This window comes from Neospora caninum, chromosome X (genome assembly GCF_000208865.1).
Source record: "Neospora caninum Liverpool complete genome, chromosome X".
In the NCBI taxonomy this organism is placed as follows: domain Eukaryota; phylum Apicomplexa; class Conoidasida; order Eucoccidiorida; family Sarcocystidae; genus Neospora; species Neospora caninum.
Genome location: NC_018396.1, coordinates 834,885 through 856,092, shown reverse-complemented (window position 1 = coordinate 856,092; position 21,208 = coordinate 834,885). Strand labels below are relative to the sequence as shown.

Below are 21,208 nucleotides of genomic sequence, written 5' to 3'. Positions count from 1 at the left end.
ATGTCCCACCGGAAGTTTGAGCGACCTCGCCACGGCTCCCTGGGTTTCCTGCCCAGGAAGCGATGCAAGCGCCATAGAGGAAAAGGTGAGAAACGCCTTCCGAGAAAGAAAGAATAGAGTCAGTTTCGTCAATGCCTCTCACGGAGGAAACGAAGCACGTTTTGTGACCCGATGGGAACGCTTTTCCCAATGTGTTTTTCGTTCCTACCGTTCTTCGCGTGTGTAAGGAAGGCCGTTCTCTGCCCCGCGTGGGGTCTTCCATTCCCCGGATCGCCAAGGCGGAACTTTCGTCAGCAACCAAGGGAGAAATGCGGAACAAAAACCCTGCCATTTGTGTCGCAAGCAAACGAGTGGAAATCGTGATTTTTGCGCCTGGTTTTCGTTCTCATCTCTCGTTTTGGGGCGAATCGGCACGCCTCATGAGACCCGCAAGGGCGACCGCATGTGCGCTTCACTGGGCAACTCGTTCCTCTAAGGGAAATGGGTGTCTGGAGACCAACCTTTTTTCCCGTGTTTTTTATCCCTATTGCAGTTCCCGCTTGTGTCCCAGTATTCTCAGGTTCGTGTAACGCGTTATTTTATCAAAGATCCGCCTGTAGCGGTCTCCACTCACATCCCCGCGATATATATATGCCCTCATGGGTATACGGGGATTTTGACAGCACATCGTTCCGCAGAAAATGCGTATGGCTTGAGGTGTTTGTTTGTTCGTAGAGATATTCTTCACGTCTAGGGTGCGGCGCTGATGGCAATCTTGTTGGCTTCGGTTTGTTTTCTGCAGTAAAGGCCTTCCCTAAGGATGACCCGTCCAAGCCCCCCCACCTCACAGCCTTCATGGGCTACAAGGCTGGCATGACCCACGTCGTTCGCGAGCTCGACAAACCCGGCTCGAGTAAGCTAAGCTTCTCCACTTCCCTGTATCCGGTTCGCGTTCCCTGTATTTTTCTTCTGCTGGTTCACTCTTGCACTGCCTGGAAACGGAAATATGGCGGGGTTGCCTGGCGTGTTGTTGCGGGCGCAGTCAGAGCAGGGACACGTATGGAGTCTGGGATTTCGCCTTCACAGTCGCGCTTCTCGCTCTGTGTGGAAGTATATAAGTGTATGTATATGTGTGTCACCGCGTGCTAGGCGATGCGGCCATGTAGGGCATGTAGGCACGTTAGCGTCTTCTCTCCAGCTCATCGCTGTGATTTGTGGCGTTGTGTCTGCCTGCAGAGCTCCACAAGAAGGAGATCGTCGAGGCTGTGACCGTCGTGGACACGCCGCCCATGGTCTGCGTGGGTGTCGTTGGCTACATCGAGACGCCGCGCGGCCTGCGTGCGCTCGTCACAGTCTGGGCGGGTCATTTGTCAGATGAGTGCAAACGTCGCTTTTACAAGAACTGGTACAAGAGCAAGAGAAAGGCGTTCACCAAGTACGCCAAGCGCTACGGAGACAACAACAAGATGGAGGCAGAGCTGACCCGCATGAAGAACTACTGCTCCGTTATCCGCGCCATCTGCCACACCCAGCCGTCCAAGACCCCCATTGGATCCAAGAAGGCTCACGTCATGGAGATCCAAGTCAACGGAGGTTCCGTCGCCGAAAAAGTACGTACTCTCGCGCGGGGCAGGCGAGAGGCCGAGCCTGACACGAACTCGGAAACGCCATTTCTGATCAGGATGCCCCGTTTATGTGTGTCACGCAAAAAACTGGCCTTCGTACCACGTACGGCGTAGCGAACCGTCGCGCATGCGTGGACATGGTGTATACGTTTATATCAAGGTACCGCCAATCGTGTATCGGTACCTCTTCATCTGCATCCATGTATATATTGCCTATATGTATATATTGCGAATGTGCAGTAGGGGAAGACTCAGTTGTGCATGGTTGTTGGGCTTGACTTTTCTTTGTTCCATCAGGTTGATTTCTGCACGAAGATGTTCGAGACAGCTGTGCCCGTTAAGGCCGTCTTCACTGAGGGCGAGATGCTCGACGTCATCGGTAAGTAGTGTTCGCCCGAAAATGACCCGGCGAACAGTGGAAGATCGCTTCGTCCACCTGCAGCAGGGAAGCTTACCCCGGTATCGCAGTACTCTTTTTTCAACAGGAAGAAGAGCGATGGTTCGAATGGTGCTGCGTGCCTCTATCCACTTGTATCTCTTTTGCATTTGCGCAGTTCCCCCTACGCCTTCTTTTGTCTGTCCACGGGGTCCCTCTAGGTCTGTGCGCGTGTGCGATTCAGATCGCCAGTTTCACTTCCCTAGAATGTTTATCTGTTTTCTTCCGTTCAGGTGTCACCAAGGGTCACGGAGTCAAGGGTGTGGTGTCGCGTTGGGGAGTGACGCGTCTGCCGCGCAAGACCCATCGTGGACTGCGCAAGATCGCGTGTATTGGAGCCTGGCATCCGGCGCGTGTCCAATTCCAAGTGCCTCGCCACGGTCAGAAGGGTTACTTCCACCGCACAGAAATGAACAAGAAGGTGTACCGTGTCGGCAACGGTGCGGACCCTCGCAACGCCACCACGGAGTCGGATCTCACGGAGAAGCGCATCACGCCCATGGGAGGCTTCCCGCACTACGGCACGGTGAACAACGACTTCTTGCTCATCAAGGGCTGCATCGTCGGCTGCAAGAAGCGCCCGATTACGTTCAGAAAGACCCTCGTCACGCGCACGTCTCGCAAGGCCCTGGAACCGGTCAACCTCAAGTTCATCGATACCTCCGCCAAGTGGGGGCACGGTCGCTTCCAGACTTCGGAGGAGAAGGCCAAGTTCTACGGACCGCTCAAGAGCCGTGCGCCTGTCATGTAAGCGTTGGGTGCCAAGGCGGGAGGCTGGCGAACGCGCATGGAATCCCCCATTTGCTTCTCTCCTGTTAAAGAGAGGCGCCTTACTAGCGTTGCTCGGGGTCTGTGGTAACGTTCAGGTGAGCGGTGGACTGCTGGACGTGCTGCTGATCCACTGAAGAGAGGCGGTGAAGGGCCATCGTGCGACGACTATGTGAGTGGCTGGGGAGAGGACGGCAGAGAACAGCGTGCGTCTCTGTTCCCTCGAGTCTGTGTGTCGCTTCGAAAATGACAACGAACAGAGGTTTTGAGTCGAAATGACTCTTGTGGGCAAAACGCTGAGACTTCTTGTTGCGCTGTCAGGCGCGATACTTCCATCAGCATGCCTGCGGGAAACACGCCGTATCTGTACAGACACCGGAAACGTCTTTCGCATGCGTCGCCTGGCCGACGGATTGGCTTCACACCACTCACTATGTGCCGATACGCACGAAAGCGACGTTTGTGTGGCGCAATGTATAGTAGGCAAGAGGCACCACGATACTAATCGTTGACAAGTCTTCAGTGTAGTTAAGCTGTCACCAATCCTTACATCACGGCTCCGCGTTTGCAAAGTTGTTGGGTATCGCGATTTGAGCATGCCTTTCTGGCTGTGTATATCGGTTTTTGTCTCCGTGCGCGTCTTGTGGGGTGTTGCTAGTCTTGCTTTGTTGGAAGCCGCTCGCATGTGATGAAACCACGAGAAAGAGAGCTCTCCGAACAACTCTTGTGGAGACAACTGTAACATGCACTACCATCTGAGGGCGAGCCTTCCATCCTTCAGTGTCGCGGTCGTGGCATTCTGACGGAACGATTTTTTTTATCTGTCGACTGTTGCCGTTACGTGTGTAGGGGTACCGTGTTTTGTGACATCTCTATGGTTTTTGTAGTGTACGCGTTCGAGTGTTTGCGGTGCTCGTGCGTTTTCACAGTGTGTGGACCACCGCCGGACCATCAGAGGGGAGAGACACGCAATTAGCGGCCTCTCTCATCGAGTCGGTGTCATACCCTTCCCTGATGATACCACCCAGCTCGCCGACTACTGTTGACGAGAACTAGTTACCGACACTAATTTGTCTGATTGGAAGGATGTGCCAACTTTTCACGATGTCGTCGCTGATGCGTTCATTCATTGTATGGATATGTATATGCATATGTGCATAGGTAAGGTCTACCTGCTGAATTCATCACATTTCTACAAGCGGTTCCACAATGTGTGCACTTTAGTCGTTGTTGACACGATGCGCTGGTCTGCATGCATCTCGCACGTGGACGCTGGGATTTACCATGCTGCTCGCCGATTTTGCCGGTGTCAGCTTGCGAAAACCCGTCTGCCGCCCTCGAGCACCAGAACTCATGTCATGCATTTGACATGGAGCCTCATGGTGTGTAGCCGAAAACGGCAGCGTCCCAGATCACTTGGATCTGGTTGAGTTGAACCGCTTCGGCGCCGCTCCTGGATACAGACTTCCATATTCCTAGTCTCGGGGGAGTGGGCTCGTCGAGGGATTTTGTTCTCTCGAGGATCGACTCACGCTTGTGGGGGTGACCCTGAGAAAAACCATGGAAGCATCAGTTCCTTTGATTCTCATGGCAATTTAGGCTTGAATACGGCACGCTGTTTCTAGACCACATTTTTATTGTTTATTAGTATCAGTCAATGAAAGCGATAGGTGGTGCCGCAATGCAGGCAAGATACGCTCGACAACTACGTCGTGGCAATACCTTTTTTTCTGGACGCTGGGTTCTCTACGACCCGTCTGCCGCCCTCGAGCACCAGAACTCATGTCATGCATTTGACATGGAGCCTCATGGTGTGTAGCCGAAAACGGCAGCGTCCCAGATCACTTGGATCTGGTTGAGTTGAACCGCTTCGGCGCCGCTCCTGGATACAGACTTCCATATTCCTAGTCTCGGGGGAGTGGGCTCGTCGAGGGATTTTGTTCTCTCGAGGATCGACTCACGCTTGTGGGGGTGACCCTGAGAAAAACCATGGAAGCATCAGTTCCTTTGATTCTCATGGCAATTTAGGCTGGGATACGGCACGCTGTTTCTAGACCACATTTGTATTGTTTATTAGTATCAGTCAATGAAAGCGATAGGTGGTGCCGCAATGCAGGCAAGATACGCTCGACAACTACGTCGTGGCAATACCTTTTTTTCTGGACGCTGGGTTCTCTACGACCCGTCTGCCGCCCTCGAGCACCAGAACTCATGTCATGCATTTGACATGGAGCCTCATGGTGTGTAGCCGAAAACGGCAGCGTCCCAGATCACTTGGATCTGGTTGAGTTGAACCGCTTCGGCGCCGCTCCTGGATACAGACTTCCATATTCCTAGTCTCGGGGGAGTGGGCTCGTCGAGGGATTTTGTTCTCTCGAGGATCGACTCACGCTTGTGGGGGTGACCCTGAGAAAAACCATGGAAGCATCAGTTCCTTTGATTCTCATGGCAATTTAGGCTGGGATACGGCACGCTGTTTCTAGACCACATTTGTATTGTTTATTAGTATCAGTCAATGAAAGCGATAGGTGGTGCCGCAATGCAGGCAAGATACGCTCGACAACTACGTCGTGGCAATACCTTTTTTTCTGGACGCTGGGTTCTCTACGACCCGTCTGCCGCCCTCGAGCACCAGAACTCATGTCATGCATTTGACATGGAGCCTCATGGTGTGTAGCCGAAAACGGCAGCGTCCCAGATCACTTGGATCTGGTTGAGTTGAACCGCTTCGGCGCCGCTCCTGGATACAGACTTCCATATTCCTAGTCTCGGGGGAGTGGGCTCGTCGAGGGATTTTGTTCTCTCGAGGATCGACTCACGCTTGTGGGGGTGACCCTGAGAAAAACCATGGAAGCATCAGTTCCGTTCATTCTCGCGGCGGGACGCAGAATTGTGTGCAGAGCCAGACTTTGTTGCGTTTTTTATTTCTGGAGCTCTAGGATGGGTACATCTTTTAGTTATGAGGCTTCGTCGGCTTCCGCGTGGGGCTTACTGCCTGGTACTTCAGCGCGGAGGGGTCATAGCGGGGTTTTGCTGCTGTGGGATTCTTTTTTAACGTTAAAAGCGAGGTCATCGTGGTGTTGAGGAAACAAGTAGTCGAAATGAATGCAGGCTGTACAAAGGACAGCTTTTGGCAGGGTTTTCCAGATGTTGATACTCTGTTACACGAGAAATCGTGTATCGGGGCACGTTTTGTCTCAGTGCAAGAACGTATCTCCTTGAGTACGGGCACATCGCTGATTGTCGACTCCATTGTCGTATACTTATGGCTGAGTTAGTTACAGTAGTTTGACGCGTGGAACCTGCGATGGTGTCAGTGACAACGGCTCCAGCAGCCCGATACAATTTAGGAAAGACCCAGCAAGCATCCCCCGCGTATCAAATTTGTTCCTAGTTCCCGTTAAAATACTGCCGTCTCCGTATATTTGTAATTTGAGCAGCTTTGGTCGAACCGTTCTACTTGGTCAGGAAAACAACTTGAATACAACTCTTGATTTTCCTGGCGATCAAAAATTTTGGCAAGTTCTCATATACGGCCGAGCAAGAGCTGTGTACAGTCAAAGGCCGAGCGCCGGAATTTTTCGGCGATCGGTTTTGTGCGCGGCAGCCTTAGGTCACTGACAGGGTCAGAAGGGAAGGAATGGGGTATGAATGTTTCGTGAGGAATCGCCTTTTTGTATGGCAGTCTTCTGCACATGCCAGTGCGTCCGGTGTTGCTTCGTGACTCCTACAGTGAATGTTACGCGGTCACCATATGGCTACTTGGTTTGAAAGCACCCCTCTTCTTTCAGGTCAGGCCTCTCCGTCGGGATTTGCAGAGAAAAGTTCTTTGCCGACCACGTTGCTCCTTGTGCGTGTTTTTCAATTGCCGACAACTGAGAAGCGGGTCCGAGCTACATACTTTTCACGTGCAGTGAATCTTCGAGAGAGGCCAGATTTGTAGTGTGCAAAGCAATGTGTTGACCGACAAAAAAACGCAGAGCGCCGTATGTCGTTTTGCCACAACAGTACAAAAGTAGCCTTTTTGTAGTAAATCGAAAGAAATGAAAAGTAGCCCACGCAGGTAACCTCTCTGACAGAGTCAAAGAGAAATTTCCTGGCATCAGATAATTCTTCGTGCGGTAGGAAAGGTCGTATTGTGTTGATATACCAAACGACCTTTGTTGCCAGTATGTATCCATGATGTACATGTATATCTTCGTATGCTGTGTCTGTAGCATTCCTTAAAGCGTTACACATTTCAAGCTCTGTTTCGGCGTTCCAGCCACTGGCAGGTTACCGAAGAGTTTTTGCGTTTCTCAATCTGCTGAACCCCTCCCATTTCGCAAGCAAGCTTGCGAAAAGTCCTCCCGTGTGCAATTGTCGAGACATGTCCAAGTTTTTCCGTAGGAAAACGCCCAACCGGTTGAAACTTGTGCCCGTCTGGACCGCGGCGGCAGCCCGACAAATCCAGCAAAGCTTTTTGTATTTGCGTGCCCCGTATCTATCCGTTTACCTCCACCTACCTGTTGCTCCTCCCGTCGTATTCTTGCCAACTGTCTGATCCGCAAGGTGGAAGCTCGATTCGTTCATTGGCGTTGGAGGCTCACAAGTGCCTTTCCGACCCAAACACCTCACGTGACATCCTGCAAAACGCTGAAGCCCCATCGGATCTCCTGCGAAGAATTCCTCGTGACTCTGACTGGTGATGCTCCATCAGTAGATAAAAAAATTGATAGACATATTTCAATAAATGAACTGCGTTTGCGCAGAGGTGTGTGAGTGCAAGCATCTTGCCGCAAGACATATGTATGAATATCTATATATTCATATATAAATATTTATATATATGTCAATATCTATGTTGTTGAAGTTTGTCCGAGCCGACTCGATCATAAGCGTCCGACCGAAACTAGGTGTTATCTCACTGTGCTTTCACCTACTGTTTGCGTTTTGAATTCTTCGCACCCCCGAATTTGATTTTCTACATCGCGCCCCATCCTCCCTTTCACGGGGCCTTGTCGGCCGGACTTGCCGCTGAGCCGTCAGCGCCCATTCCAATCCCGTTCCTCCTCGCCATTCCGCCACTTCCTCGCAGGGTTTCCATTATTTCCCCGTCTTCGTGGAAGAGAGAGCGCAGACGTATTTGATGTCCCTCGTTTGGCTGCTTCCTTCCCCAGCAAGCCAACAGAAGTAAAGCCATGGAGCCCTGTTCCGAGAAGCCGCATAGGCCACCGCCCAGATTGGAAAACCCCACGACCTGTAGTCCATGTGAGACTGAACAAAGCACACTAAGCACAAGCGTGGGGAGTTTCAGTCCTTGTTGCGTGGCGGGTTCAACAACAACGGCCTCGGTTAGTCCTGTCGTGGATGACAGCCCTTCCGCAGACAGTAGTAGCAGTAGAGCCAACGCTAGTAGAGCCGCCCTCTCACCTGTAGAAAAGGCTTATTTCAAAGGCCAAGAAGTAGAGAAAGAAGATGGCGAGAGGCGGAGACAGACGCGCTTGAAAACTGATCTGAGACGGCGGCCGCGGTTGAGCGCCCAGTTTCTTCTTCCAGCCGGGATAGACTACTCATCAAAAAATGTAACTTACTCGAAACGCGGATCAGCCACGCCTGCCCACGCAGGAAGGCTATCCGACGCCGTCGATTCATTAGCGCGTGAACTGGAACGGTTACAGGGAAGACAGCGGCTCACAGCGTCTTCGCTTCTTCCCTCGATCCTAGCAGAGCTGAACCTGAGCCCGAGAGCTGACACAAAAGGATTGAAGCTTCTGCGCGCGCCAGGTCTGCTGGGAATAGCAAGCCCTCGGGTGCGAAGCAGTCCAGCCAAGGTGTCGTCGCGCCCTTTGGATTTTGCTGGGAAGCTGGACATGCTGACCAAGCAGCTACTCGTGTTCTCGTACACGTTTGTAGCCTTCCATACCCTTGCTCTCCACTTCTGTCCCTCGCTTTACTCGGCGCTTCGCTTCGGGCCACACCTTTATGCCGACCCCCTCCTTCAGCAACCCCATCCCGACTCCCTCTTTGGGTTTTTCTTCTTTTTCATGAACACGTCTATTCAAGTCTTTGTGAAACGAGGTGTCAGCGCAGCTCTGGTCCACGCGGGCCTTCTTCACCTGGCGAGGTTGGCGATTGTAAGGGGGAAAGGGTCGCAAAAACCCCCATCGAAGAGTAAGGGGAAATTCCCGAAGATCGACCAGGGTTTTCCTCCTTCCCCCATGGTTCCTTTTTCACACGAAGAGAACACAAAACGACAGGTTAAAGAGAGTGAGCGCATACACTGCGTGCCACGTTCTCTTCCCTACTCCCCGTGCTCTCCTCCGATCACCACCACACTTGTTCTGCCGCCTCCGCACCCACTGTCTTCTTTACCTGCACCGTCTGCCGTTCCCGCACCGTTACAAGCTCCAACTCCACAGAGGCATGTACCATCTGTCTGGTCAGAGGAACTCTGTTTGTCGTCTGTTCCCCCTCGGTCGCCGGCCCAAGTTCGCCGCCGAATGCGGTTCGTCTCTCGAATCCTAGCTCTCGCCTGCTTCATCTCTCTCTTCATCACAGTTACTGCTTTTCTTTGGGGAGGTTGGCCAGCAAAGGCGGTGGGGTTCCCAGACATTTATCTCGGCTCCCTCACTAAGAAAGGCAGTTTTCTGGGGCCCGAAAACTTGAGCTCTGTCCTGCAGTCCACGACAGCGGAAGCCACGTTAGGCCGCATAAAGGCCTTTCGTCAAGAGTCGATCGTTTCGCCGTCTATGCATAGCCGATCTGTGCTGCAGAAGTGGTCACTCGACGCATCTAAGGGTCTCATGTACTACCGACTGGTCTTTTTCGCCTTTATCGGGTTCCTTCTCGATGCGTGGGGAGCTTGGACGAAGGTCAGATCTCAACTCTGTTTTGCCATTTCTCCGTGATCAAAAAGTTGGTGGTAACGTAAAGGAAAGGGTTTCTCGCAGAGAAAACGGAAATGTATGAACAGCATGAGAAGGGCTATGCACGTCCCCTATAGGTACTGGTTCTGTTGACACTTTACAGGCCATAGCGCCGCGTTTTATTCGAAACAGTGTCCATCTGCCGATCATGACGCGACTGTATACCAGGACAATGGTGGCGTTATTTTGGGTGGCGTTACTTTGGCCGCCAATGACAAATCCACAACCTTGGCACCGTTCTGTTTCACCTGGCCTGTTTAACAAACTAGCACAACGTATATCTAACCCGAAAAACAGTGCAATATAGGCATGTCGAAGATTCCTTCTCTCACTTGATTTCCTCACCGTTTTTTGCCAGGTACGCTTGATACGTCAATTTCTCAAGCCTCGGGACTTGGTTATTCCAGGGCTGATCCTCACAGTCGCCATGAGTTACGCCGCTATTAACCTCCAAGGCTTCCCTGCATGCAATGCAAAGGTACGGCTGCTCTGCGGTCTGGTAAACCAGGGTTCTCGCCTTCAAGAAAATGTACAACCGAAAGAAAAGAAACGGTGGCACCTCCGTCTGTTTGTTCCGCCTGTATGGGCAAATGTGTCAGGAACTCATGGGGATTCGTTGGTCAGACATGAATGTCAAAACCTGATACGTGCATACGCCTACAAATCTTTCCCTCTCTACGTACGTATATATATCTATACATATGTATATATATATATGTATATGTGATGTAGATCTGGATGTAGGTTACATATACACGCTTCTGCATGCTTATATATGTAGATATAAATGTGACTCCAGGGTTGTGACCGGTGTCTAAGCCTTAAGGCTGGCTCAGGATTAAGACAAGCCACTCACTAATCCTTTCGGTGTTTTTTTTCACTTCCCCAAACGTATTCTTTTCTTGTGGCCACGTATCCGCCTTGGTTGAGTTTCGGGGAGGCGATTGACCCTTCCCATCGGATTCTTCTCAAGTCACAGCGCTAGCGTGGTCGTTGTGACTGCTTGCCATTCTTTGGATACTGTGGAATCCCCTTCCCGATTGCTTTTGACTCACGAACTTTTCCCACGCTGTGGTTCCGTTGATACGGATCCCGTACTGGTTTCACTTAGATGCAAGAGGCTCCCTTTTCTGATCTTTGCTTATCTCTGTAGGACAAGCACTGGGTTGACTTTCGCACAGAGGAGTTGGCAGGAAATGTGAACACGAATACGCACGACAAAGTCAATACTCCTCCTCTTCTTTATTCAGTGTACGTTCCTATGCGGGACGGAATCGAACTTGCAGCAGATGTCTATCTCCCGAAGCCCTATTACGAGGCAGCGGAAAAACTTGCAGCCGGCCACCACAGAATTGACTTGTTGGAGAAAGCGCTGAGAAAAACAAAGGAGCGGCTCGAGGCTCTTAACTCTCAAGAGGCACAGAGTGGCGAAAAAGGAGAGGCGCCTCTCTTTTCAGATCGAATAATCGGACGGGAGCCAAAAAAGACTATATTCAAACGATACCAGGAAATCAGGAATCTAGTGCATTTCCAGGCCCATGTTGAAAAGCGGATAAAGGAGGAGCGAGAAGCACACGACACTGTTCTCGCCTCCGTGCAGAAACTCCCCACCTATCTCGACATCACCAGATACAACCGAAGAACGGAGGTCTACTGGCCTCTATCGATGCTACGCATGTGGAAAAACCCGAGAGGCGCCACAGTGAACTTGTGGAGTTTTCCAGCTCAGCAGGCATTCACTGCCAACGGGTACGCTGTAGTCGTCGTCGATTCAAGAGGAACAGGTGAGTAGACTCGGTGGACTACGCTGTCGAAATCTTGGGAACAGAGGACCGGCCACTGTATCTTCTCATATGAACTAGGGAACGTCAGAACGGAGATCAACCGCGTGACCAGAACAAGCGACATACTCAAACACACGAGTCTTGCAAAGACACTTCTCCGTAGAGAACAATAACTATGTAAAACCATGCTGCTGGATGCATTGTCCCTACGTACATGTGCATACCTAGATGTGTGTAGATACTTTGGTGCAGAGCCCTATCGATGCGCATACTTTCCAAATCCACATATACGAACACACGCGCTTATAAACATTTATGCATCGATACACACACCTCGCTTAGCCTATGTACTGCCTGCTTGCATCTGAACGCGTCTGTCCTACTGCGCGCGTTGAGGCTGACCACCTCGTTATGCCGGGCTTGGCGTTTGCTGCAGGAGCTTCGTTTGGTGAGCGTTACGTGGATCTGAGTGAAGTGGAGATCCAGGACCTGTCTGAAATTGTGGCGTGGGTAAAGGCGCAGTGGTTTTCCAACGGGAAAATTGGAGGAGGCGGGATTTCCTACGACGGCATGACAGGCCTAAGCACCGCAGCCGCGGGAGGCGTCGACGCGGTCCTCTCGCTGTTCACTCCGATGCATGTTTTCGGAGACTTGCTGGTCCCCGGAGGTTTTATTTGTTCGTCTTTCCTCAAAGACTACGCAGGCATGACTTACGGCTTCGAGCGAGCGGGTACCCCTCTCTCTCATATGCTGAACAACCCGTGGAAATACCCTCTCCATGTCCTCCTTGGCTTTTCAATCGCTTTTGGCCCCAGCAGTGCGGTGTTTGGTCGAGAGGGGGACTTAGCACGCGCAATCGCGGGCCATAGAAAAAACTGGGACATGGGACACACTGTGAAGATGGTCGAGTACTACGACGATGTGGTGACGCTCCACAACAACGAAACCGCGAGCGCCGCTGAGTTCGGAATCCACGAAGCAGTTATGAGGAAACTTGCAGAAAGAAATGTCAGTGTGTACGCCGTTGGTGGCTACTGTGATTCGGCCAGTGTGCGGGGCGCGTCGCGGTTGTACGATTACATGAAGCGAAATGCTCCGGAATCAAAGTAAGCTCCAGAGCTTTAGGCTGCAGCACAAGATTTATCCCTTCCCCTCGCTCCTGCATCTCGCGCCCACTCAGGAGTCTAGCTTCGCCCTGTTCTCCTTCACCGGCACCCTGTTCTCTCCCCACCGATATTTATGCTTCGCTCTGCGCTCGCCCGGTCTTCCTCTCTTTCTCTTTTCCGCTCTAATCCGTCTTCTCTCTCTCGCCTTCAGTGTTCTTGCCTCTCTCTGCTCGGTGCGCTCGTGTCTGGAGAGGTTAACAGTAATTCGTTGTTGGAGAGTCACAGCATAGGAAACTTGATAGCCCCTCTTTTCTTTCCGTTTTCCTCGTATATAACTAGGTGCTTCTCACCTTCGCCGTTGTCGCGTTATTTCCAACTTTGGACTCTGTGATGGTTTTTGCTTTTCGTGATCTTTCTCCGCCCTCCCTCGTCTTCCCTTTGTGTCCCATCCAGGTCAAAATTGCTTCTTGGCAGCTGGAGTCACGGCGGACGGAGGTCGTGCAGCCCCTACGCAGGCAGCTTTCCTTGTTTCGAGGTTGACCAATATCTCGACGCCGTCCGTTTCTTCGATTGCCATCTCAAAGGAGAGTGCTGGGGGGGCATCGAAGATGAGCCGTCAGTCCACTACTGGCAGGTAACCAAGCGAAGTTATACAAATTAAAATAAAGACATAGATAGAAACATGTTCCCTTACCGTACGTCCCGTACGCATGTGTGTGCGAGCTTGCATGATGCTTTGGATACTCATAGATACACCACACATCCACGAATAGATGCATAGGCATACACCTGTATGAAAGGTTACTTGTTTTCCCACGTCCGTTTTTTTCCTGCCTCTCGTTCTCTCTCTCTCTCTGAAGATAAGTATATATCGGCGTGAGCCTCTGTGGTACGTCGCACGTACACATGCGTAAGCTTATGCCATGTTGCTTGCATTCGTATCCATATATACACCCTGTCGTGCGTGTGGCCCATTCCTTGTGTTGTTTCCGTGCCTTGGACTACCGGCGCATGTTGTCCCGTCCTCACAGGTCGGTGCCGAGGAGTGGCGTACATCGGAGTATTATCCACCGGCACGACAAATGCGATACGTCGACTTTCACTTGAGCAACGAAAAGTTTGTGAATCTGAATACCCTTGAATGCAAGAGAACGACACCTGATCCGTCCGCTCTGGTCCTCGGCCATCCCGCGAACGTCTGTCTCTCTCCTCACCTGTCTCTCTCCTTCGGCGGCGACGGAGCCCCCAAATGTCCCCTCCCCACATCGCCGTTCACCGTGCGCGTTCCTCGGCCTCAAGAGGTCCGCAGGAAAAACAGGACGAAAAAGCATGCAGATAAAGAATCCAGGAAAAGGAAGGAACAAAGTGCTCCCCAGCCCAGAAATGTACTCCCGATACAAGAACCACACCCGTCCTCCTCCCCTTTGGCTTCTTCGGGTCCTGCCACGTCCTCCACCGCTTCGTCTACTTCCTCTGCGTCTCCTCGGTTTCCAGAAGAGGCACGAACAGTCATGGTAGGGGCGTCTTCGCCCTTTAGTTTGCCTGTGCTTCTGCCGGTGACTTTCGACTTGCGACTGTCTACCTTTGAGCACCGCCTCCACGACATCGTCCAGAGCATTACGCTGTACGGGCACCAGCTGCAGACCCACGTCGAGTTGCTGCTGCGCCAGGCCAGGGAGCACCCGGGCTTCCCTGGAGACGAGCGGAGAAGCGAGAGCCAACCGCTGACGATATCCAACATCCTTGGCGTCGCGATCGCTGCGCTCGAGGAAGGTTGGGGGGAGAGCGACGGCTCCACTCCCCTGGGTTCTGCTCCGCGCATGCCTGCTGCGCCGGGGCAGCCTTCAGGGCTGCAAGAGCGCAGCCGCCTGGACAAGAAGCCGATCGTCGGGCGACTCAAAGACTCGTTCGCGATTCTCGAAGCTGACCCCAATGCTTACATCATGAGCCTCGACGCTCAACGAACTCTGGAAGATACACGCTCGCCCGAGGCATACGTTCGTCCCTCCCTCGCCAGAGAAATCCCCATGAGCGCCGGCGACGAGACGCAGACCCTTGGCATGAAGAAGCCACGCCTGACACTGGCCAAGCGGCTTTTGCTCAAAAAGGTACGAAATAGACCAAACCGAAAGAGAAAGAAGGGGAGAAACAGAGAAGGGGAAGGGTAGGTAATGCTACCAATTTTGCGGACCTTTTCGAAGAACCAATCGGCATTCTAGGCGGGCTGCATCTTCCCTCTGCGCCCCTCCGCAACTCTCGCCTTTTCAATGTAGAAAGATCGAGGGAACACACTTGAAGTAGCTCCAGGAACTCCGCCGGAAATGCGGGTTTCTACGCAGACGGAGGTACAGTCCTCTCGCTGTCGGATTCTCTTTCCACGCAGACGAAGTTGTTGTCCTGTTCCACCTCTGGCGCTGTGCCGCTGTCTTTCCGTTTTTCATCTGGTGTGGTCTTCCATCGCTACCCGTGAGAGTGTGCCTCCCTGCCGGCGGTAAATCAACTGCTTCACTACTCCATGACAACACAACATTTGTTTCTTCCGTGATGCGACGACGAGGGGAGAGCGCAGACGGCTCTCTATCCGGTGTAGGGTCTCATTTCGATTCTGTTTTCGCGCAGTTTCCGTCCAAACTATCACCTCGTCTGCATTACGACGTGGAGTATTTCTCGACGACCGGCGTGTTCAGTCGGTGGGTAATTGCACAACACCCCTTTCGGCAAGCGGTTCACTACGGGAATCGTCTTTTTGCTCGGCGAACACGACCGGACTTTCCCATCAATTTGTCGCCTCTCTCGGGCGCTGAGAGCGAGTCATTTCACCCGTCGCCTTTTTACCTCGACTCTGTGCACGCTCGGCTCCTCTCCTGGACTTCTGGAGTCCTCTTGGAAGACATCGATGTCGTCGGCAGTGCGTGGATTCACCTCCAAATGTTCGTGAAGAGTTGCACAGACATCGCCGTCTTCGTCTACCTTGAGGCCGTGGATGTCAACGGCGGCTTCGCACACTACGTGACGGAAGGGAAAGTGAGCACGCAAAAGGGAGAACAGAGACGAAAGCGGGACAGGGCAGACGAAGACATGAAGAACGAATGGGCCAAGAGGGAGAAAGAAATCACCAGGTTAACTGCTTATGGTTTCGAGGGATCCTTAGTACTAGGAGGGGTCTGCAGTCATACGACTTCGGTGTTGTGCCTCGCGTCCGGTGCTCGTTTTTACACATATAGTAACATAGGAATATATATTCACAAATATTTATAAATACACGTCTCTCTCTGCATGCCGTGTGCGTGGTGTGTGGGCGCACGGATGTATTCAGTATTCATGTAGGATTTTTCTTAAGGGACCACCGGCGCATTTCCAACTGTATGCGTCTCTGATCACCAGTGCATGTGCATACGATGTCCGTCTATACACGTATATGTAGTACGACAAAATACTTCCGACAACAACAGTTTGCTCCGTGAGGTGCCTTTATGGTTCAGATTGTCGTCTCGCATCGACCAGTCACAGTAAAAGAGGAGTCACCGATCGGCTCCCCTGATACTGTCTTCCGGTCGTTCACCAAGTCTTCCAGAATCCCTCTCAACTGTAAGTCTCTCTTGTCCAACTTGGCCGTCGTGGTATCCTCCCTAGCGAGCAAGATAAAAGCAAACACACATATTTAGATGCGTTGATATGTTGCACCTACAACATGTGTGTGAAGAAATGCACACCTGTGCCCCTGTAGGAGTCTCGCTCCTCTACATCTTTCTGTGAGTTGCAACGTGTGGGGAAAACAAGCGAGATGCGCTGGTCTCATCACTCCTTTCGTTAGCTGCCGAAACCAGATCGCCAATCTGCACACAGCCGCGACTGCACGCTTTGCTGAGAACAGTTGACGAGAGCGATCCTCTCTATCAGGGCCTTGATACATACGGGTCATTTGCATGCTGCATGAGCCCACGCGCAGTTTTTGTCGTTGACAAGCTGTAAACAGAGGTAACAGTGCTTGTTTTTTGCGTAACTCTATCTCGGTCTCCTTTATACACGTTGCCAACGCACTCCTACACATACGTGTGGAACGCTGTTCGAGTGTGGCTTTATTTATGGCTGTACATATAAATGTGCATGCGTGTGTACACGTGTCCATGTATGCGTTGATAGCCTCCGGAGAACTGATAGAGTTAACCATGCCTCTGGAGCCAGTCAGTTGGACGTTCAAGAAAGGACAGGCAATCCGCCTTTCCCTTGGCGGAAGCGACGTCGACAACTTCCAGCCTGCTGTCCAAAATCGAATGATTCTTCCTCGGCAGTGGACCGTAATCACCGCCAACGCCAAGCTGCGGCTACCTGTCCACCACCCTGCGGCGGCTAGTAGGCATGGCGATACTCTCTAAATATATATATATATATATATATATATTTGTATATGGATATATACGCTCTCGATCCCGATGGCGAAACTTGGATGATAGCGGTGGAGTGTCGCACTGCTGCTGATTGTATGCTCCGGTCGTCTGTACGCGACTAGGGTGGGAGAGCAGGGGGGTATTCGTGCGGATTTATATACATTCATGTAGACAAAATGTCTGTATATATGTAATGGATATACATATATTGGGGCAAAGGTTTAAGGAGCTGGAAATCAGGTAGAGGTCATCGGCTGTAGCTGGCCCTTCAAGCTGTTCTAGAAACGCAAAATGGCCAACAGGAAGCAGGGGCATGCACGGTCCCCCCAAGAGCCCGGATGAAGGATATAGGGAAAAAAGGGCCGCGAGACAGTATGTGGCTTCTCTGAAGGACACAGGCAATGCTCGACTCTGATCAAGTTTTACAAAAAACGCGCGCGTGGCTCTCCTCAAAATGCTGGACAGAAGCACAAACAGAAAACTGTCCAAACACGGAAAGAGGCCCAACTTATATGTGCATATATGCGTTGAATCATGTTCGTCCCGAAGTATCCCGGAGAGAGTCAAAGAAAAAACGCAGTAAGGCATTCTTTGCGGTTCCTGTCCCCTTGACGGAGTTCGCTCTTCCATGTCTTCTCCACCAGGCGACGTCTTCTCACTTCACCTCACTGTATCCAGTGGACACGCGTCTTCTCCCTCGGAGTGCTGTGGAAGTAGCCGCATGGTCTCCGTGTTTTCACTCACACCGACAGAAATCCTACAAGAAACTCGAGTGTGTGTCTCCAGTAGATCTGCAGGAATGAAACATCCCAAATGTGCAACTTCAGCAAACTGCCAACCGCTCCTCCCCCTTTTCCCTCTATAGGGTACCAACGCTTGAGGACTGACGGGACACATGAAGTATCTGGTTCGCCTGACTCTGTACAAAGAGAAAAAGGAAACCTGTATGAAACACTCCACAGGCGTGTCTTGCACAGACCACGTGCCGTACACATGTACACGGCCTACACGGGCCGTTCTCATTGTGGCCTGGACGACAGCCCCAAAGAGCCAAGTGTCCTTCCCCACGAAACCACGCGATAGTAGTGCCGCTACGCCTCTGTATCCTGCGTCAAATCTCTATGGACTCTCCTGCATGCAGATACGTCGGCATGCCGATGTGCATGCGCTGCGACTTAAGATTATCCGCGGTCATGCATGGTGTTCGCACGGGGACTCGCTCAGAGGAAACGACAGCCATGGCGTTGAACACCGTCACTTTCCGTACACGGAACACACGAAAACGTTGCGTCAGGGACTCAAAGTCTTCCCTTGGCTCGCGTCAGCACTGTCTCGCGGCACCGAGCTGTTTCTTGAAGAACACTAGATTCACCCAACATAGACACTATCATTCGTGTCACAGACGGCGGCCCAGAAAGCGTGCACGTCTCCCGCCGGTCTCCACTTTTCTCCCAGCACCACTCTCCGGGGTAGATGCTACGGCACAATCCACCGATCGTCTTCGCGAGTCGTTCCTTCCCGTATGAGGGATTGTCCACAAGTCTAAAGCAGCAGCACTTGTATATAAAAATACGTGTGAACAGACACGCATATCTTTAACGGATGCATGTAGAGACGCACAGATCTGCACATACCCAACACGTTCATTGGAAAACGCTTGTAGTTACTTTGGGAACTGGACTCAAAAGTCAGAATGCAAAAGAAGACTTGTCAGATGCTGCGCCTCCCCCGGCTGGCGGAGGCCGGAAGCACTGTCATGCTTTGCCCCTGAGGAGACGCAAGACCTCCACTTTCACGAAGGGTCAGGGAGACGGCGAAGAAGACCGACGCACAGTGGTGCCTATGTAAAGTCTGTATGGCGGAAAACAATGTAGTGGAAAACAATTACAGCATCCATGTATTGAATCCCGATCTCGTCTACACACCATCCTAAAGCAGGTAAACACCTGCCACTCGACGATACCTTGTGTATCAATCCAGTTGCAAAACCCTGTTAAATGTACACGAATAAAAATAGGTACGTTGATGCATGCCTATGAATCCGACGCTTGACGAAATCCGGTTGGTATAAAAGCACACGAAGATGTCTCCGTGATTCATGCGCCGAACTCAGGAGAGGCACTGACATTCGCACGGCGTGCCTGTGGGGCTGCGAAGACTTCCATTTCGCACTCTGTCGCTGCGGGCGCTTCATCACCAGCTTCACGGCATCTCACCAGCTTCCTGAATGCCCTCACCTTCTTGACCACCCCTTGGAAAAATTGACGGCAGTTTGTCGCGTCGAAATCCCCGCTTCCTGCGTACGCCAGGACAACACGGCTGGCCAAGTCCTCGTAAGTGAGACTGTGCGAGGCCAGCTGCTGAGCAGAAACGGGGTCCTCGTCGGCCGCCTGTTCCGGAAGCTTTATATGAGCGACGACGGAAGGGGATGAGACACACAGCGCTCCCTCCAGTCGCAAATGTAGCGCCTCAAGCAAAGCGAGGACTTGTATTAGAGCATCTCCCACCACATACCGCTCACAAAACGCTGCAATCGAACCGGCAGAAGGGCCAAACGACTGCGTCCGCAGGTAGCGTTGTGCCGCGATGTCTACGAGGAGATGGTAAATGATACACACACACGAAATGAAGAGCGTCGCTGCTGCGTGGCCGGCGAACTGATTCGTGGACGGGCTGGAAACCAGGCAGACAACGGCCGCCACAATCGGGACAACGGCGTATGCAAGGAAGACATGCTTGCTCGTGTAGTATCCCCAGAAGGAGACGAGAATCCAGAGAATCAGCCTCTGGGAAGACACTGGAGAAACGCCATCGTCGTCTCCGAAAGTCCACAGCCCCGCCGCCTCGAGAACGACGTGGACGGCATGCCCTCCAAGAAGCCCCGGCCTGTTGCTGCCCATGGAGGGTCCCGCAACCGAACAGACCAGACACGACAATCCTCGGAAAAGGAATGCAACAGAGACGCACAGGAAGAAGCGGATCGTCACCGCCGAGGCCAGGTTCGGGGTGAGGAAGCACATACGGAGGACGAAGCAGAAGACATAGACGAGGTAAACAACATTAAACAAGAATATGTGACCTGGAACCGGACCGGCGACATTTAAGTGGGACGAGGTGCTATTGAGAACGACGGGTTCTGTCTCGCAAAACCCAGGTCCGCGCATCTCTGTGAGGGACTCGAGATCTGCAGGGTCCTCGCCTGGTAATGTATGCGCCTTGGCTGCTCGTAACGACCCCGCAGACTGTCCGACCTGAGCTTTTCCCTGCTCCGTCACGGCGGCAACTGGGCCGGCACTCTGATATGCGAAGGGCATATTTCCACCAAGACATAGTAGGACCAACTGGACGAGCAGAGCGAGGAGCATGATGCAAGCTGCAAGGATGACCCGCCAAGCGTACACACCGAAAACCGATTCACAACTACACTTCCTTGCCTGATGGCTTCTCCCTCGACTGCAAGCTCTCTTCATGCTCCCTCCCGAAGCAGACAGAGCGCCGTCTACGCTGCTGACACTTCTGCAGCTTCCTTCTCCCACTCTTCCAACTGTCAGCACACTCTCGGTCTTCGTCAGCGACGGAGAATACGCAGGTACACGCTTTCCCCCTGTCTTCTCCTGTGATCTCGTCCTTGGGCGCCTGATTACACGGGGCAGCTGCACGTACAGACGGCGGGCCGCACGCGCGACTCTCCCCCGCCTCCTCTGCGGACCGCTCTCAGAGCTTGGCTTTTGCTTCGAGACCTGAGAATCCACCTTTCCGTCCGCTTCGGGAGGAGAGACCGATTCATCCCCCCACCACTTGGACAGCATCTTTGCCTCCGTGGATGACGTATTCGCCTCACTCAGAGGCACAGAGTCAAAAGCGACGTCGATGTAGTAGCACTGCAGTTCCTCTGTCCTGTCTCCTGCGGAGACATCTTCACAGGAAGCGTCTCCGCTGGAAGTGTCTCTACAGGAGATACTGTGAGACCACGGCGGTGAAACGCCACATTCAGGCGCACCCAACATTTTTCACGACTTGCTAAAGCGGGGCTGGAGACCACAACAGGAAACTTGGAGAACCTGACGACGACTACTGGCAGTATGAAACCAGAGTTCGAACCGTACAGATGCTCAGACCTATGGATTTGCTCCGATCCGGAAATCGCCACCAGGCATATCTACATGCATATGACGATACACCCGTCTATTTACACGACATAAATATTGATACGC

The 21,208-nt window shown here is 52.3% G+C and overlaps 3 protein-coding genes across 3 annotated transcripts; 2 read left to right on the top strand and 1 right to left on the bottom strand.

Annotated features, from left to right (window-relative positions):
- On the top strand, positions 1–3,497 carry NCLIV_045800 (60S ribosomal protein L3, related; the record flags this gene model as incomplete). The annotated part of the gene is made up of 6 exons (XM_003884130.1): positions 1–85; positions 782–892; positions 1,216–1,589; positions 1,902–1,983; positions 2,274–2,787; positions 3,467–3,497. 6 exons carry the CDS (start codon positions 1–3, stop codon positions 3,495–3,497), a joined length of 1,197 nt encoding a protein of 398 aa, XP_003884179.1.
- A 5,163-nt stretch (positions 3,498–8,660) lies between these two features.
- Positions 8,661–16,982, top strand: NCLIV_045790 (putative X-Pro dipeptidyl-peptidase domain-containing protein; the record flags this gene model as incomplete). Its single annotated transcript, XM_003884129.1, has 10 exons — positions 8,661–8,924; positions 9,564–9,662; positions 10,075–10,194; positions 10,870–11,500; positions 11,937–12,606; positions 13,060–13,240; positions 13,638–14,714; positions 15,226–15,630; positions 16,089–16,194; positions 16,750–16,982. The coding sequence occupies 10 exons, from the start codon at positions 8,661–8,663 to the stop codon at positions 16,980–16,982; spliced, it is 3,786 nt and encodes a 1,261-aa protein (XP_003884178.1).
- A 2,108-nt stretch (positions 16,983–19,090) lies between these two features.
- NCLIV_045780 (conserved hypothetical protein) lies at positions 19,091–20,359 on the bottom strand (the record flags this gene model as incomplete). The annotated part of the gene is made up of 1 exon (XM_003884128.1): positions 19,091–20,359. One exon carries the CDS (start codon positions 20,357–20,359, stop codon positions 19,091–19,093), a length of 1,269 nt encoding a protein of 422 aa, XP_003884177.1.
- Positions 20,360–21,208: the final 849 nt, after the last annotated feature.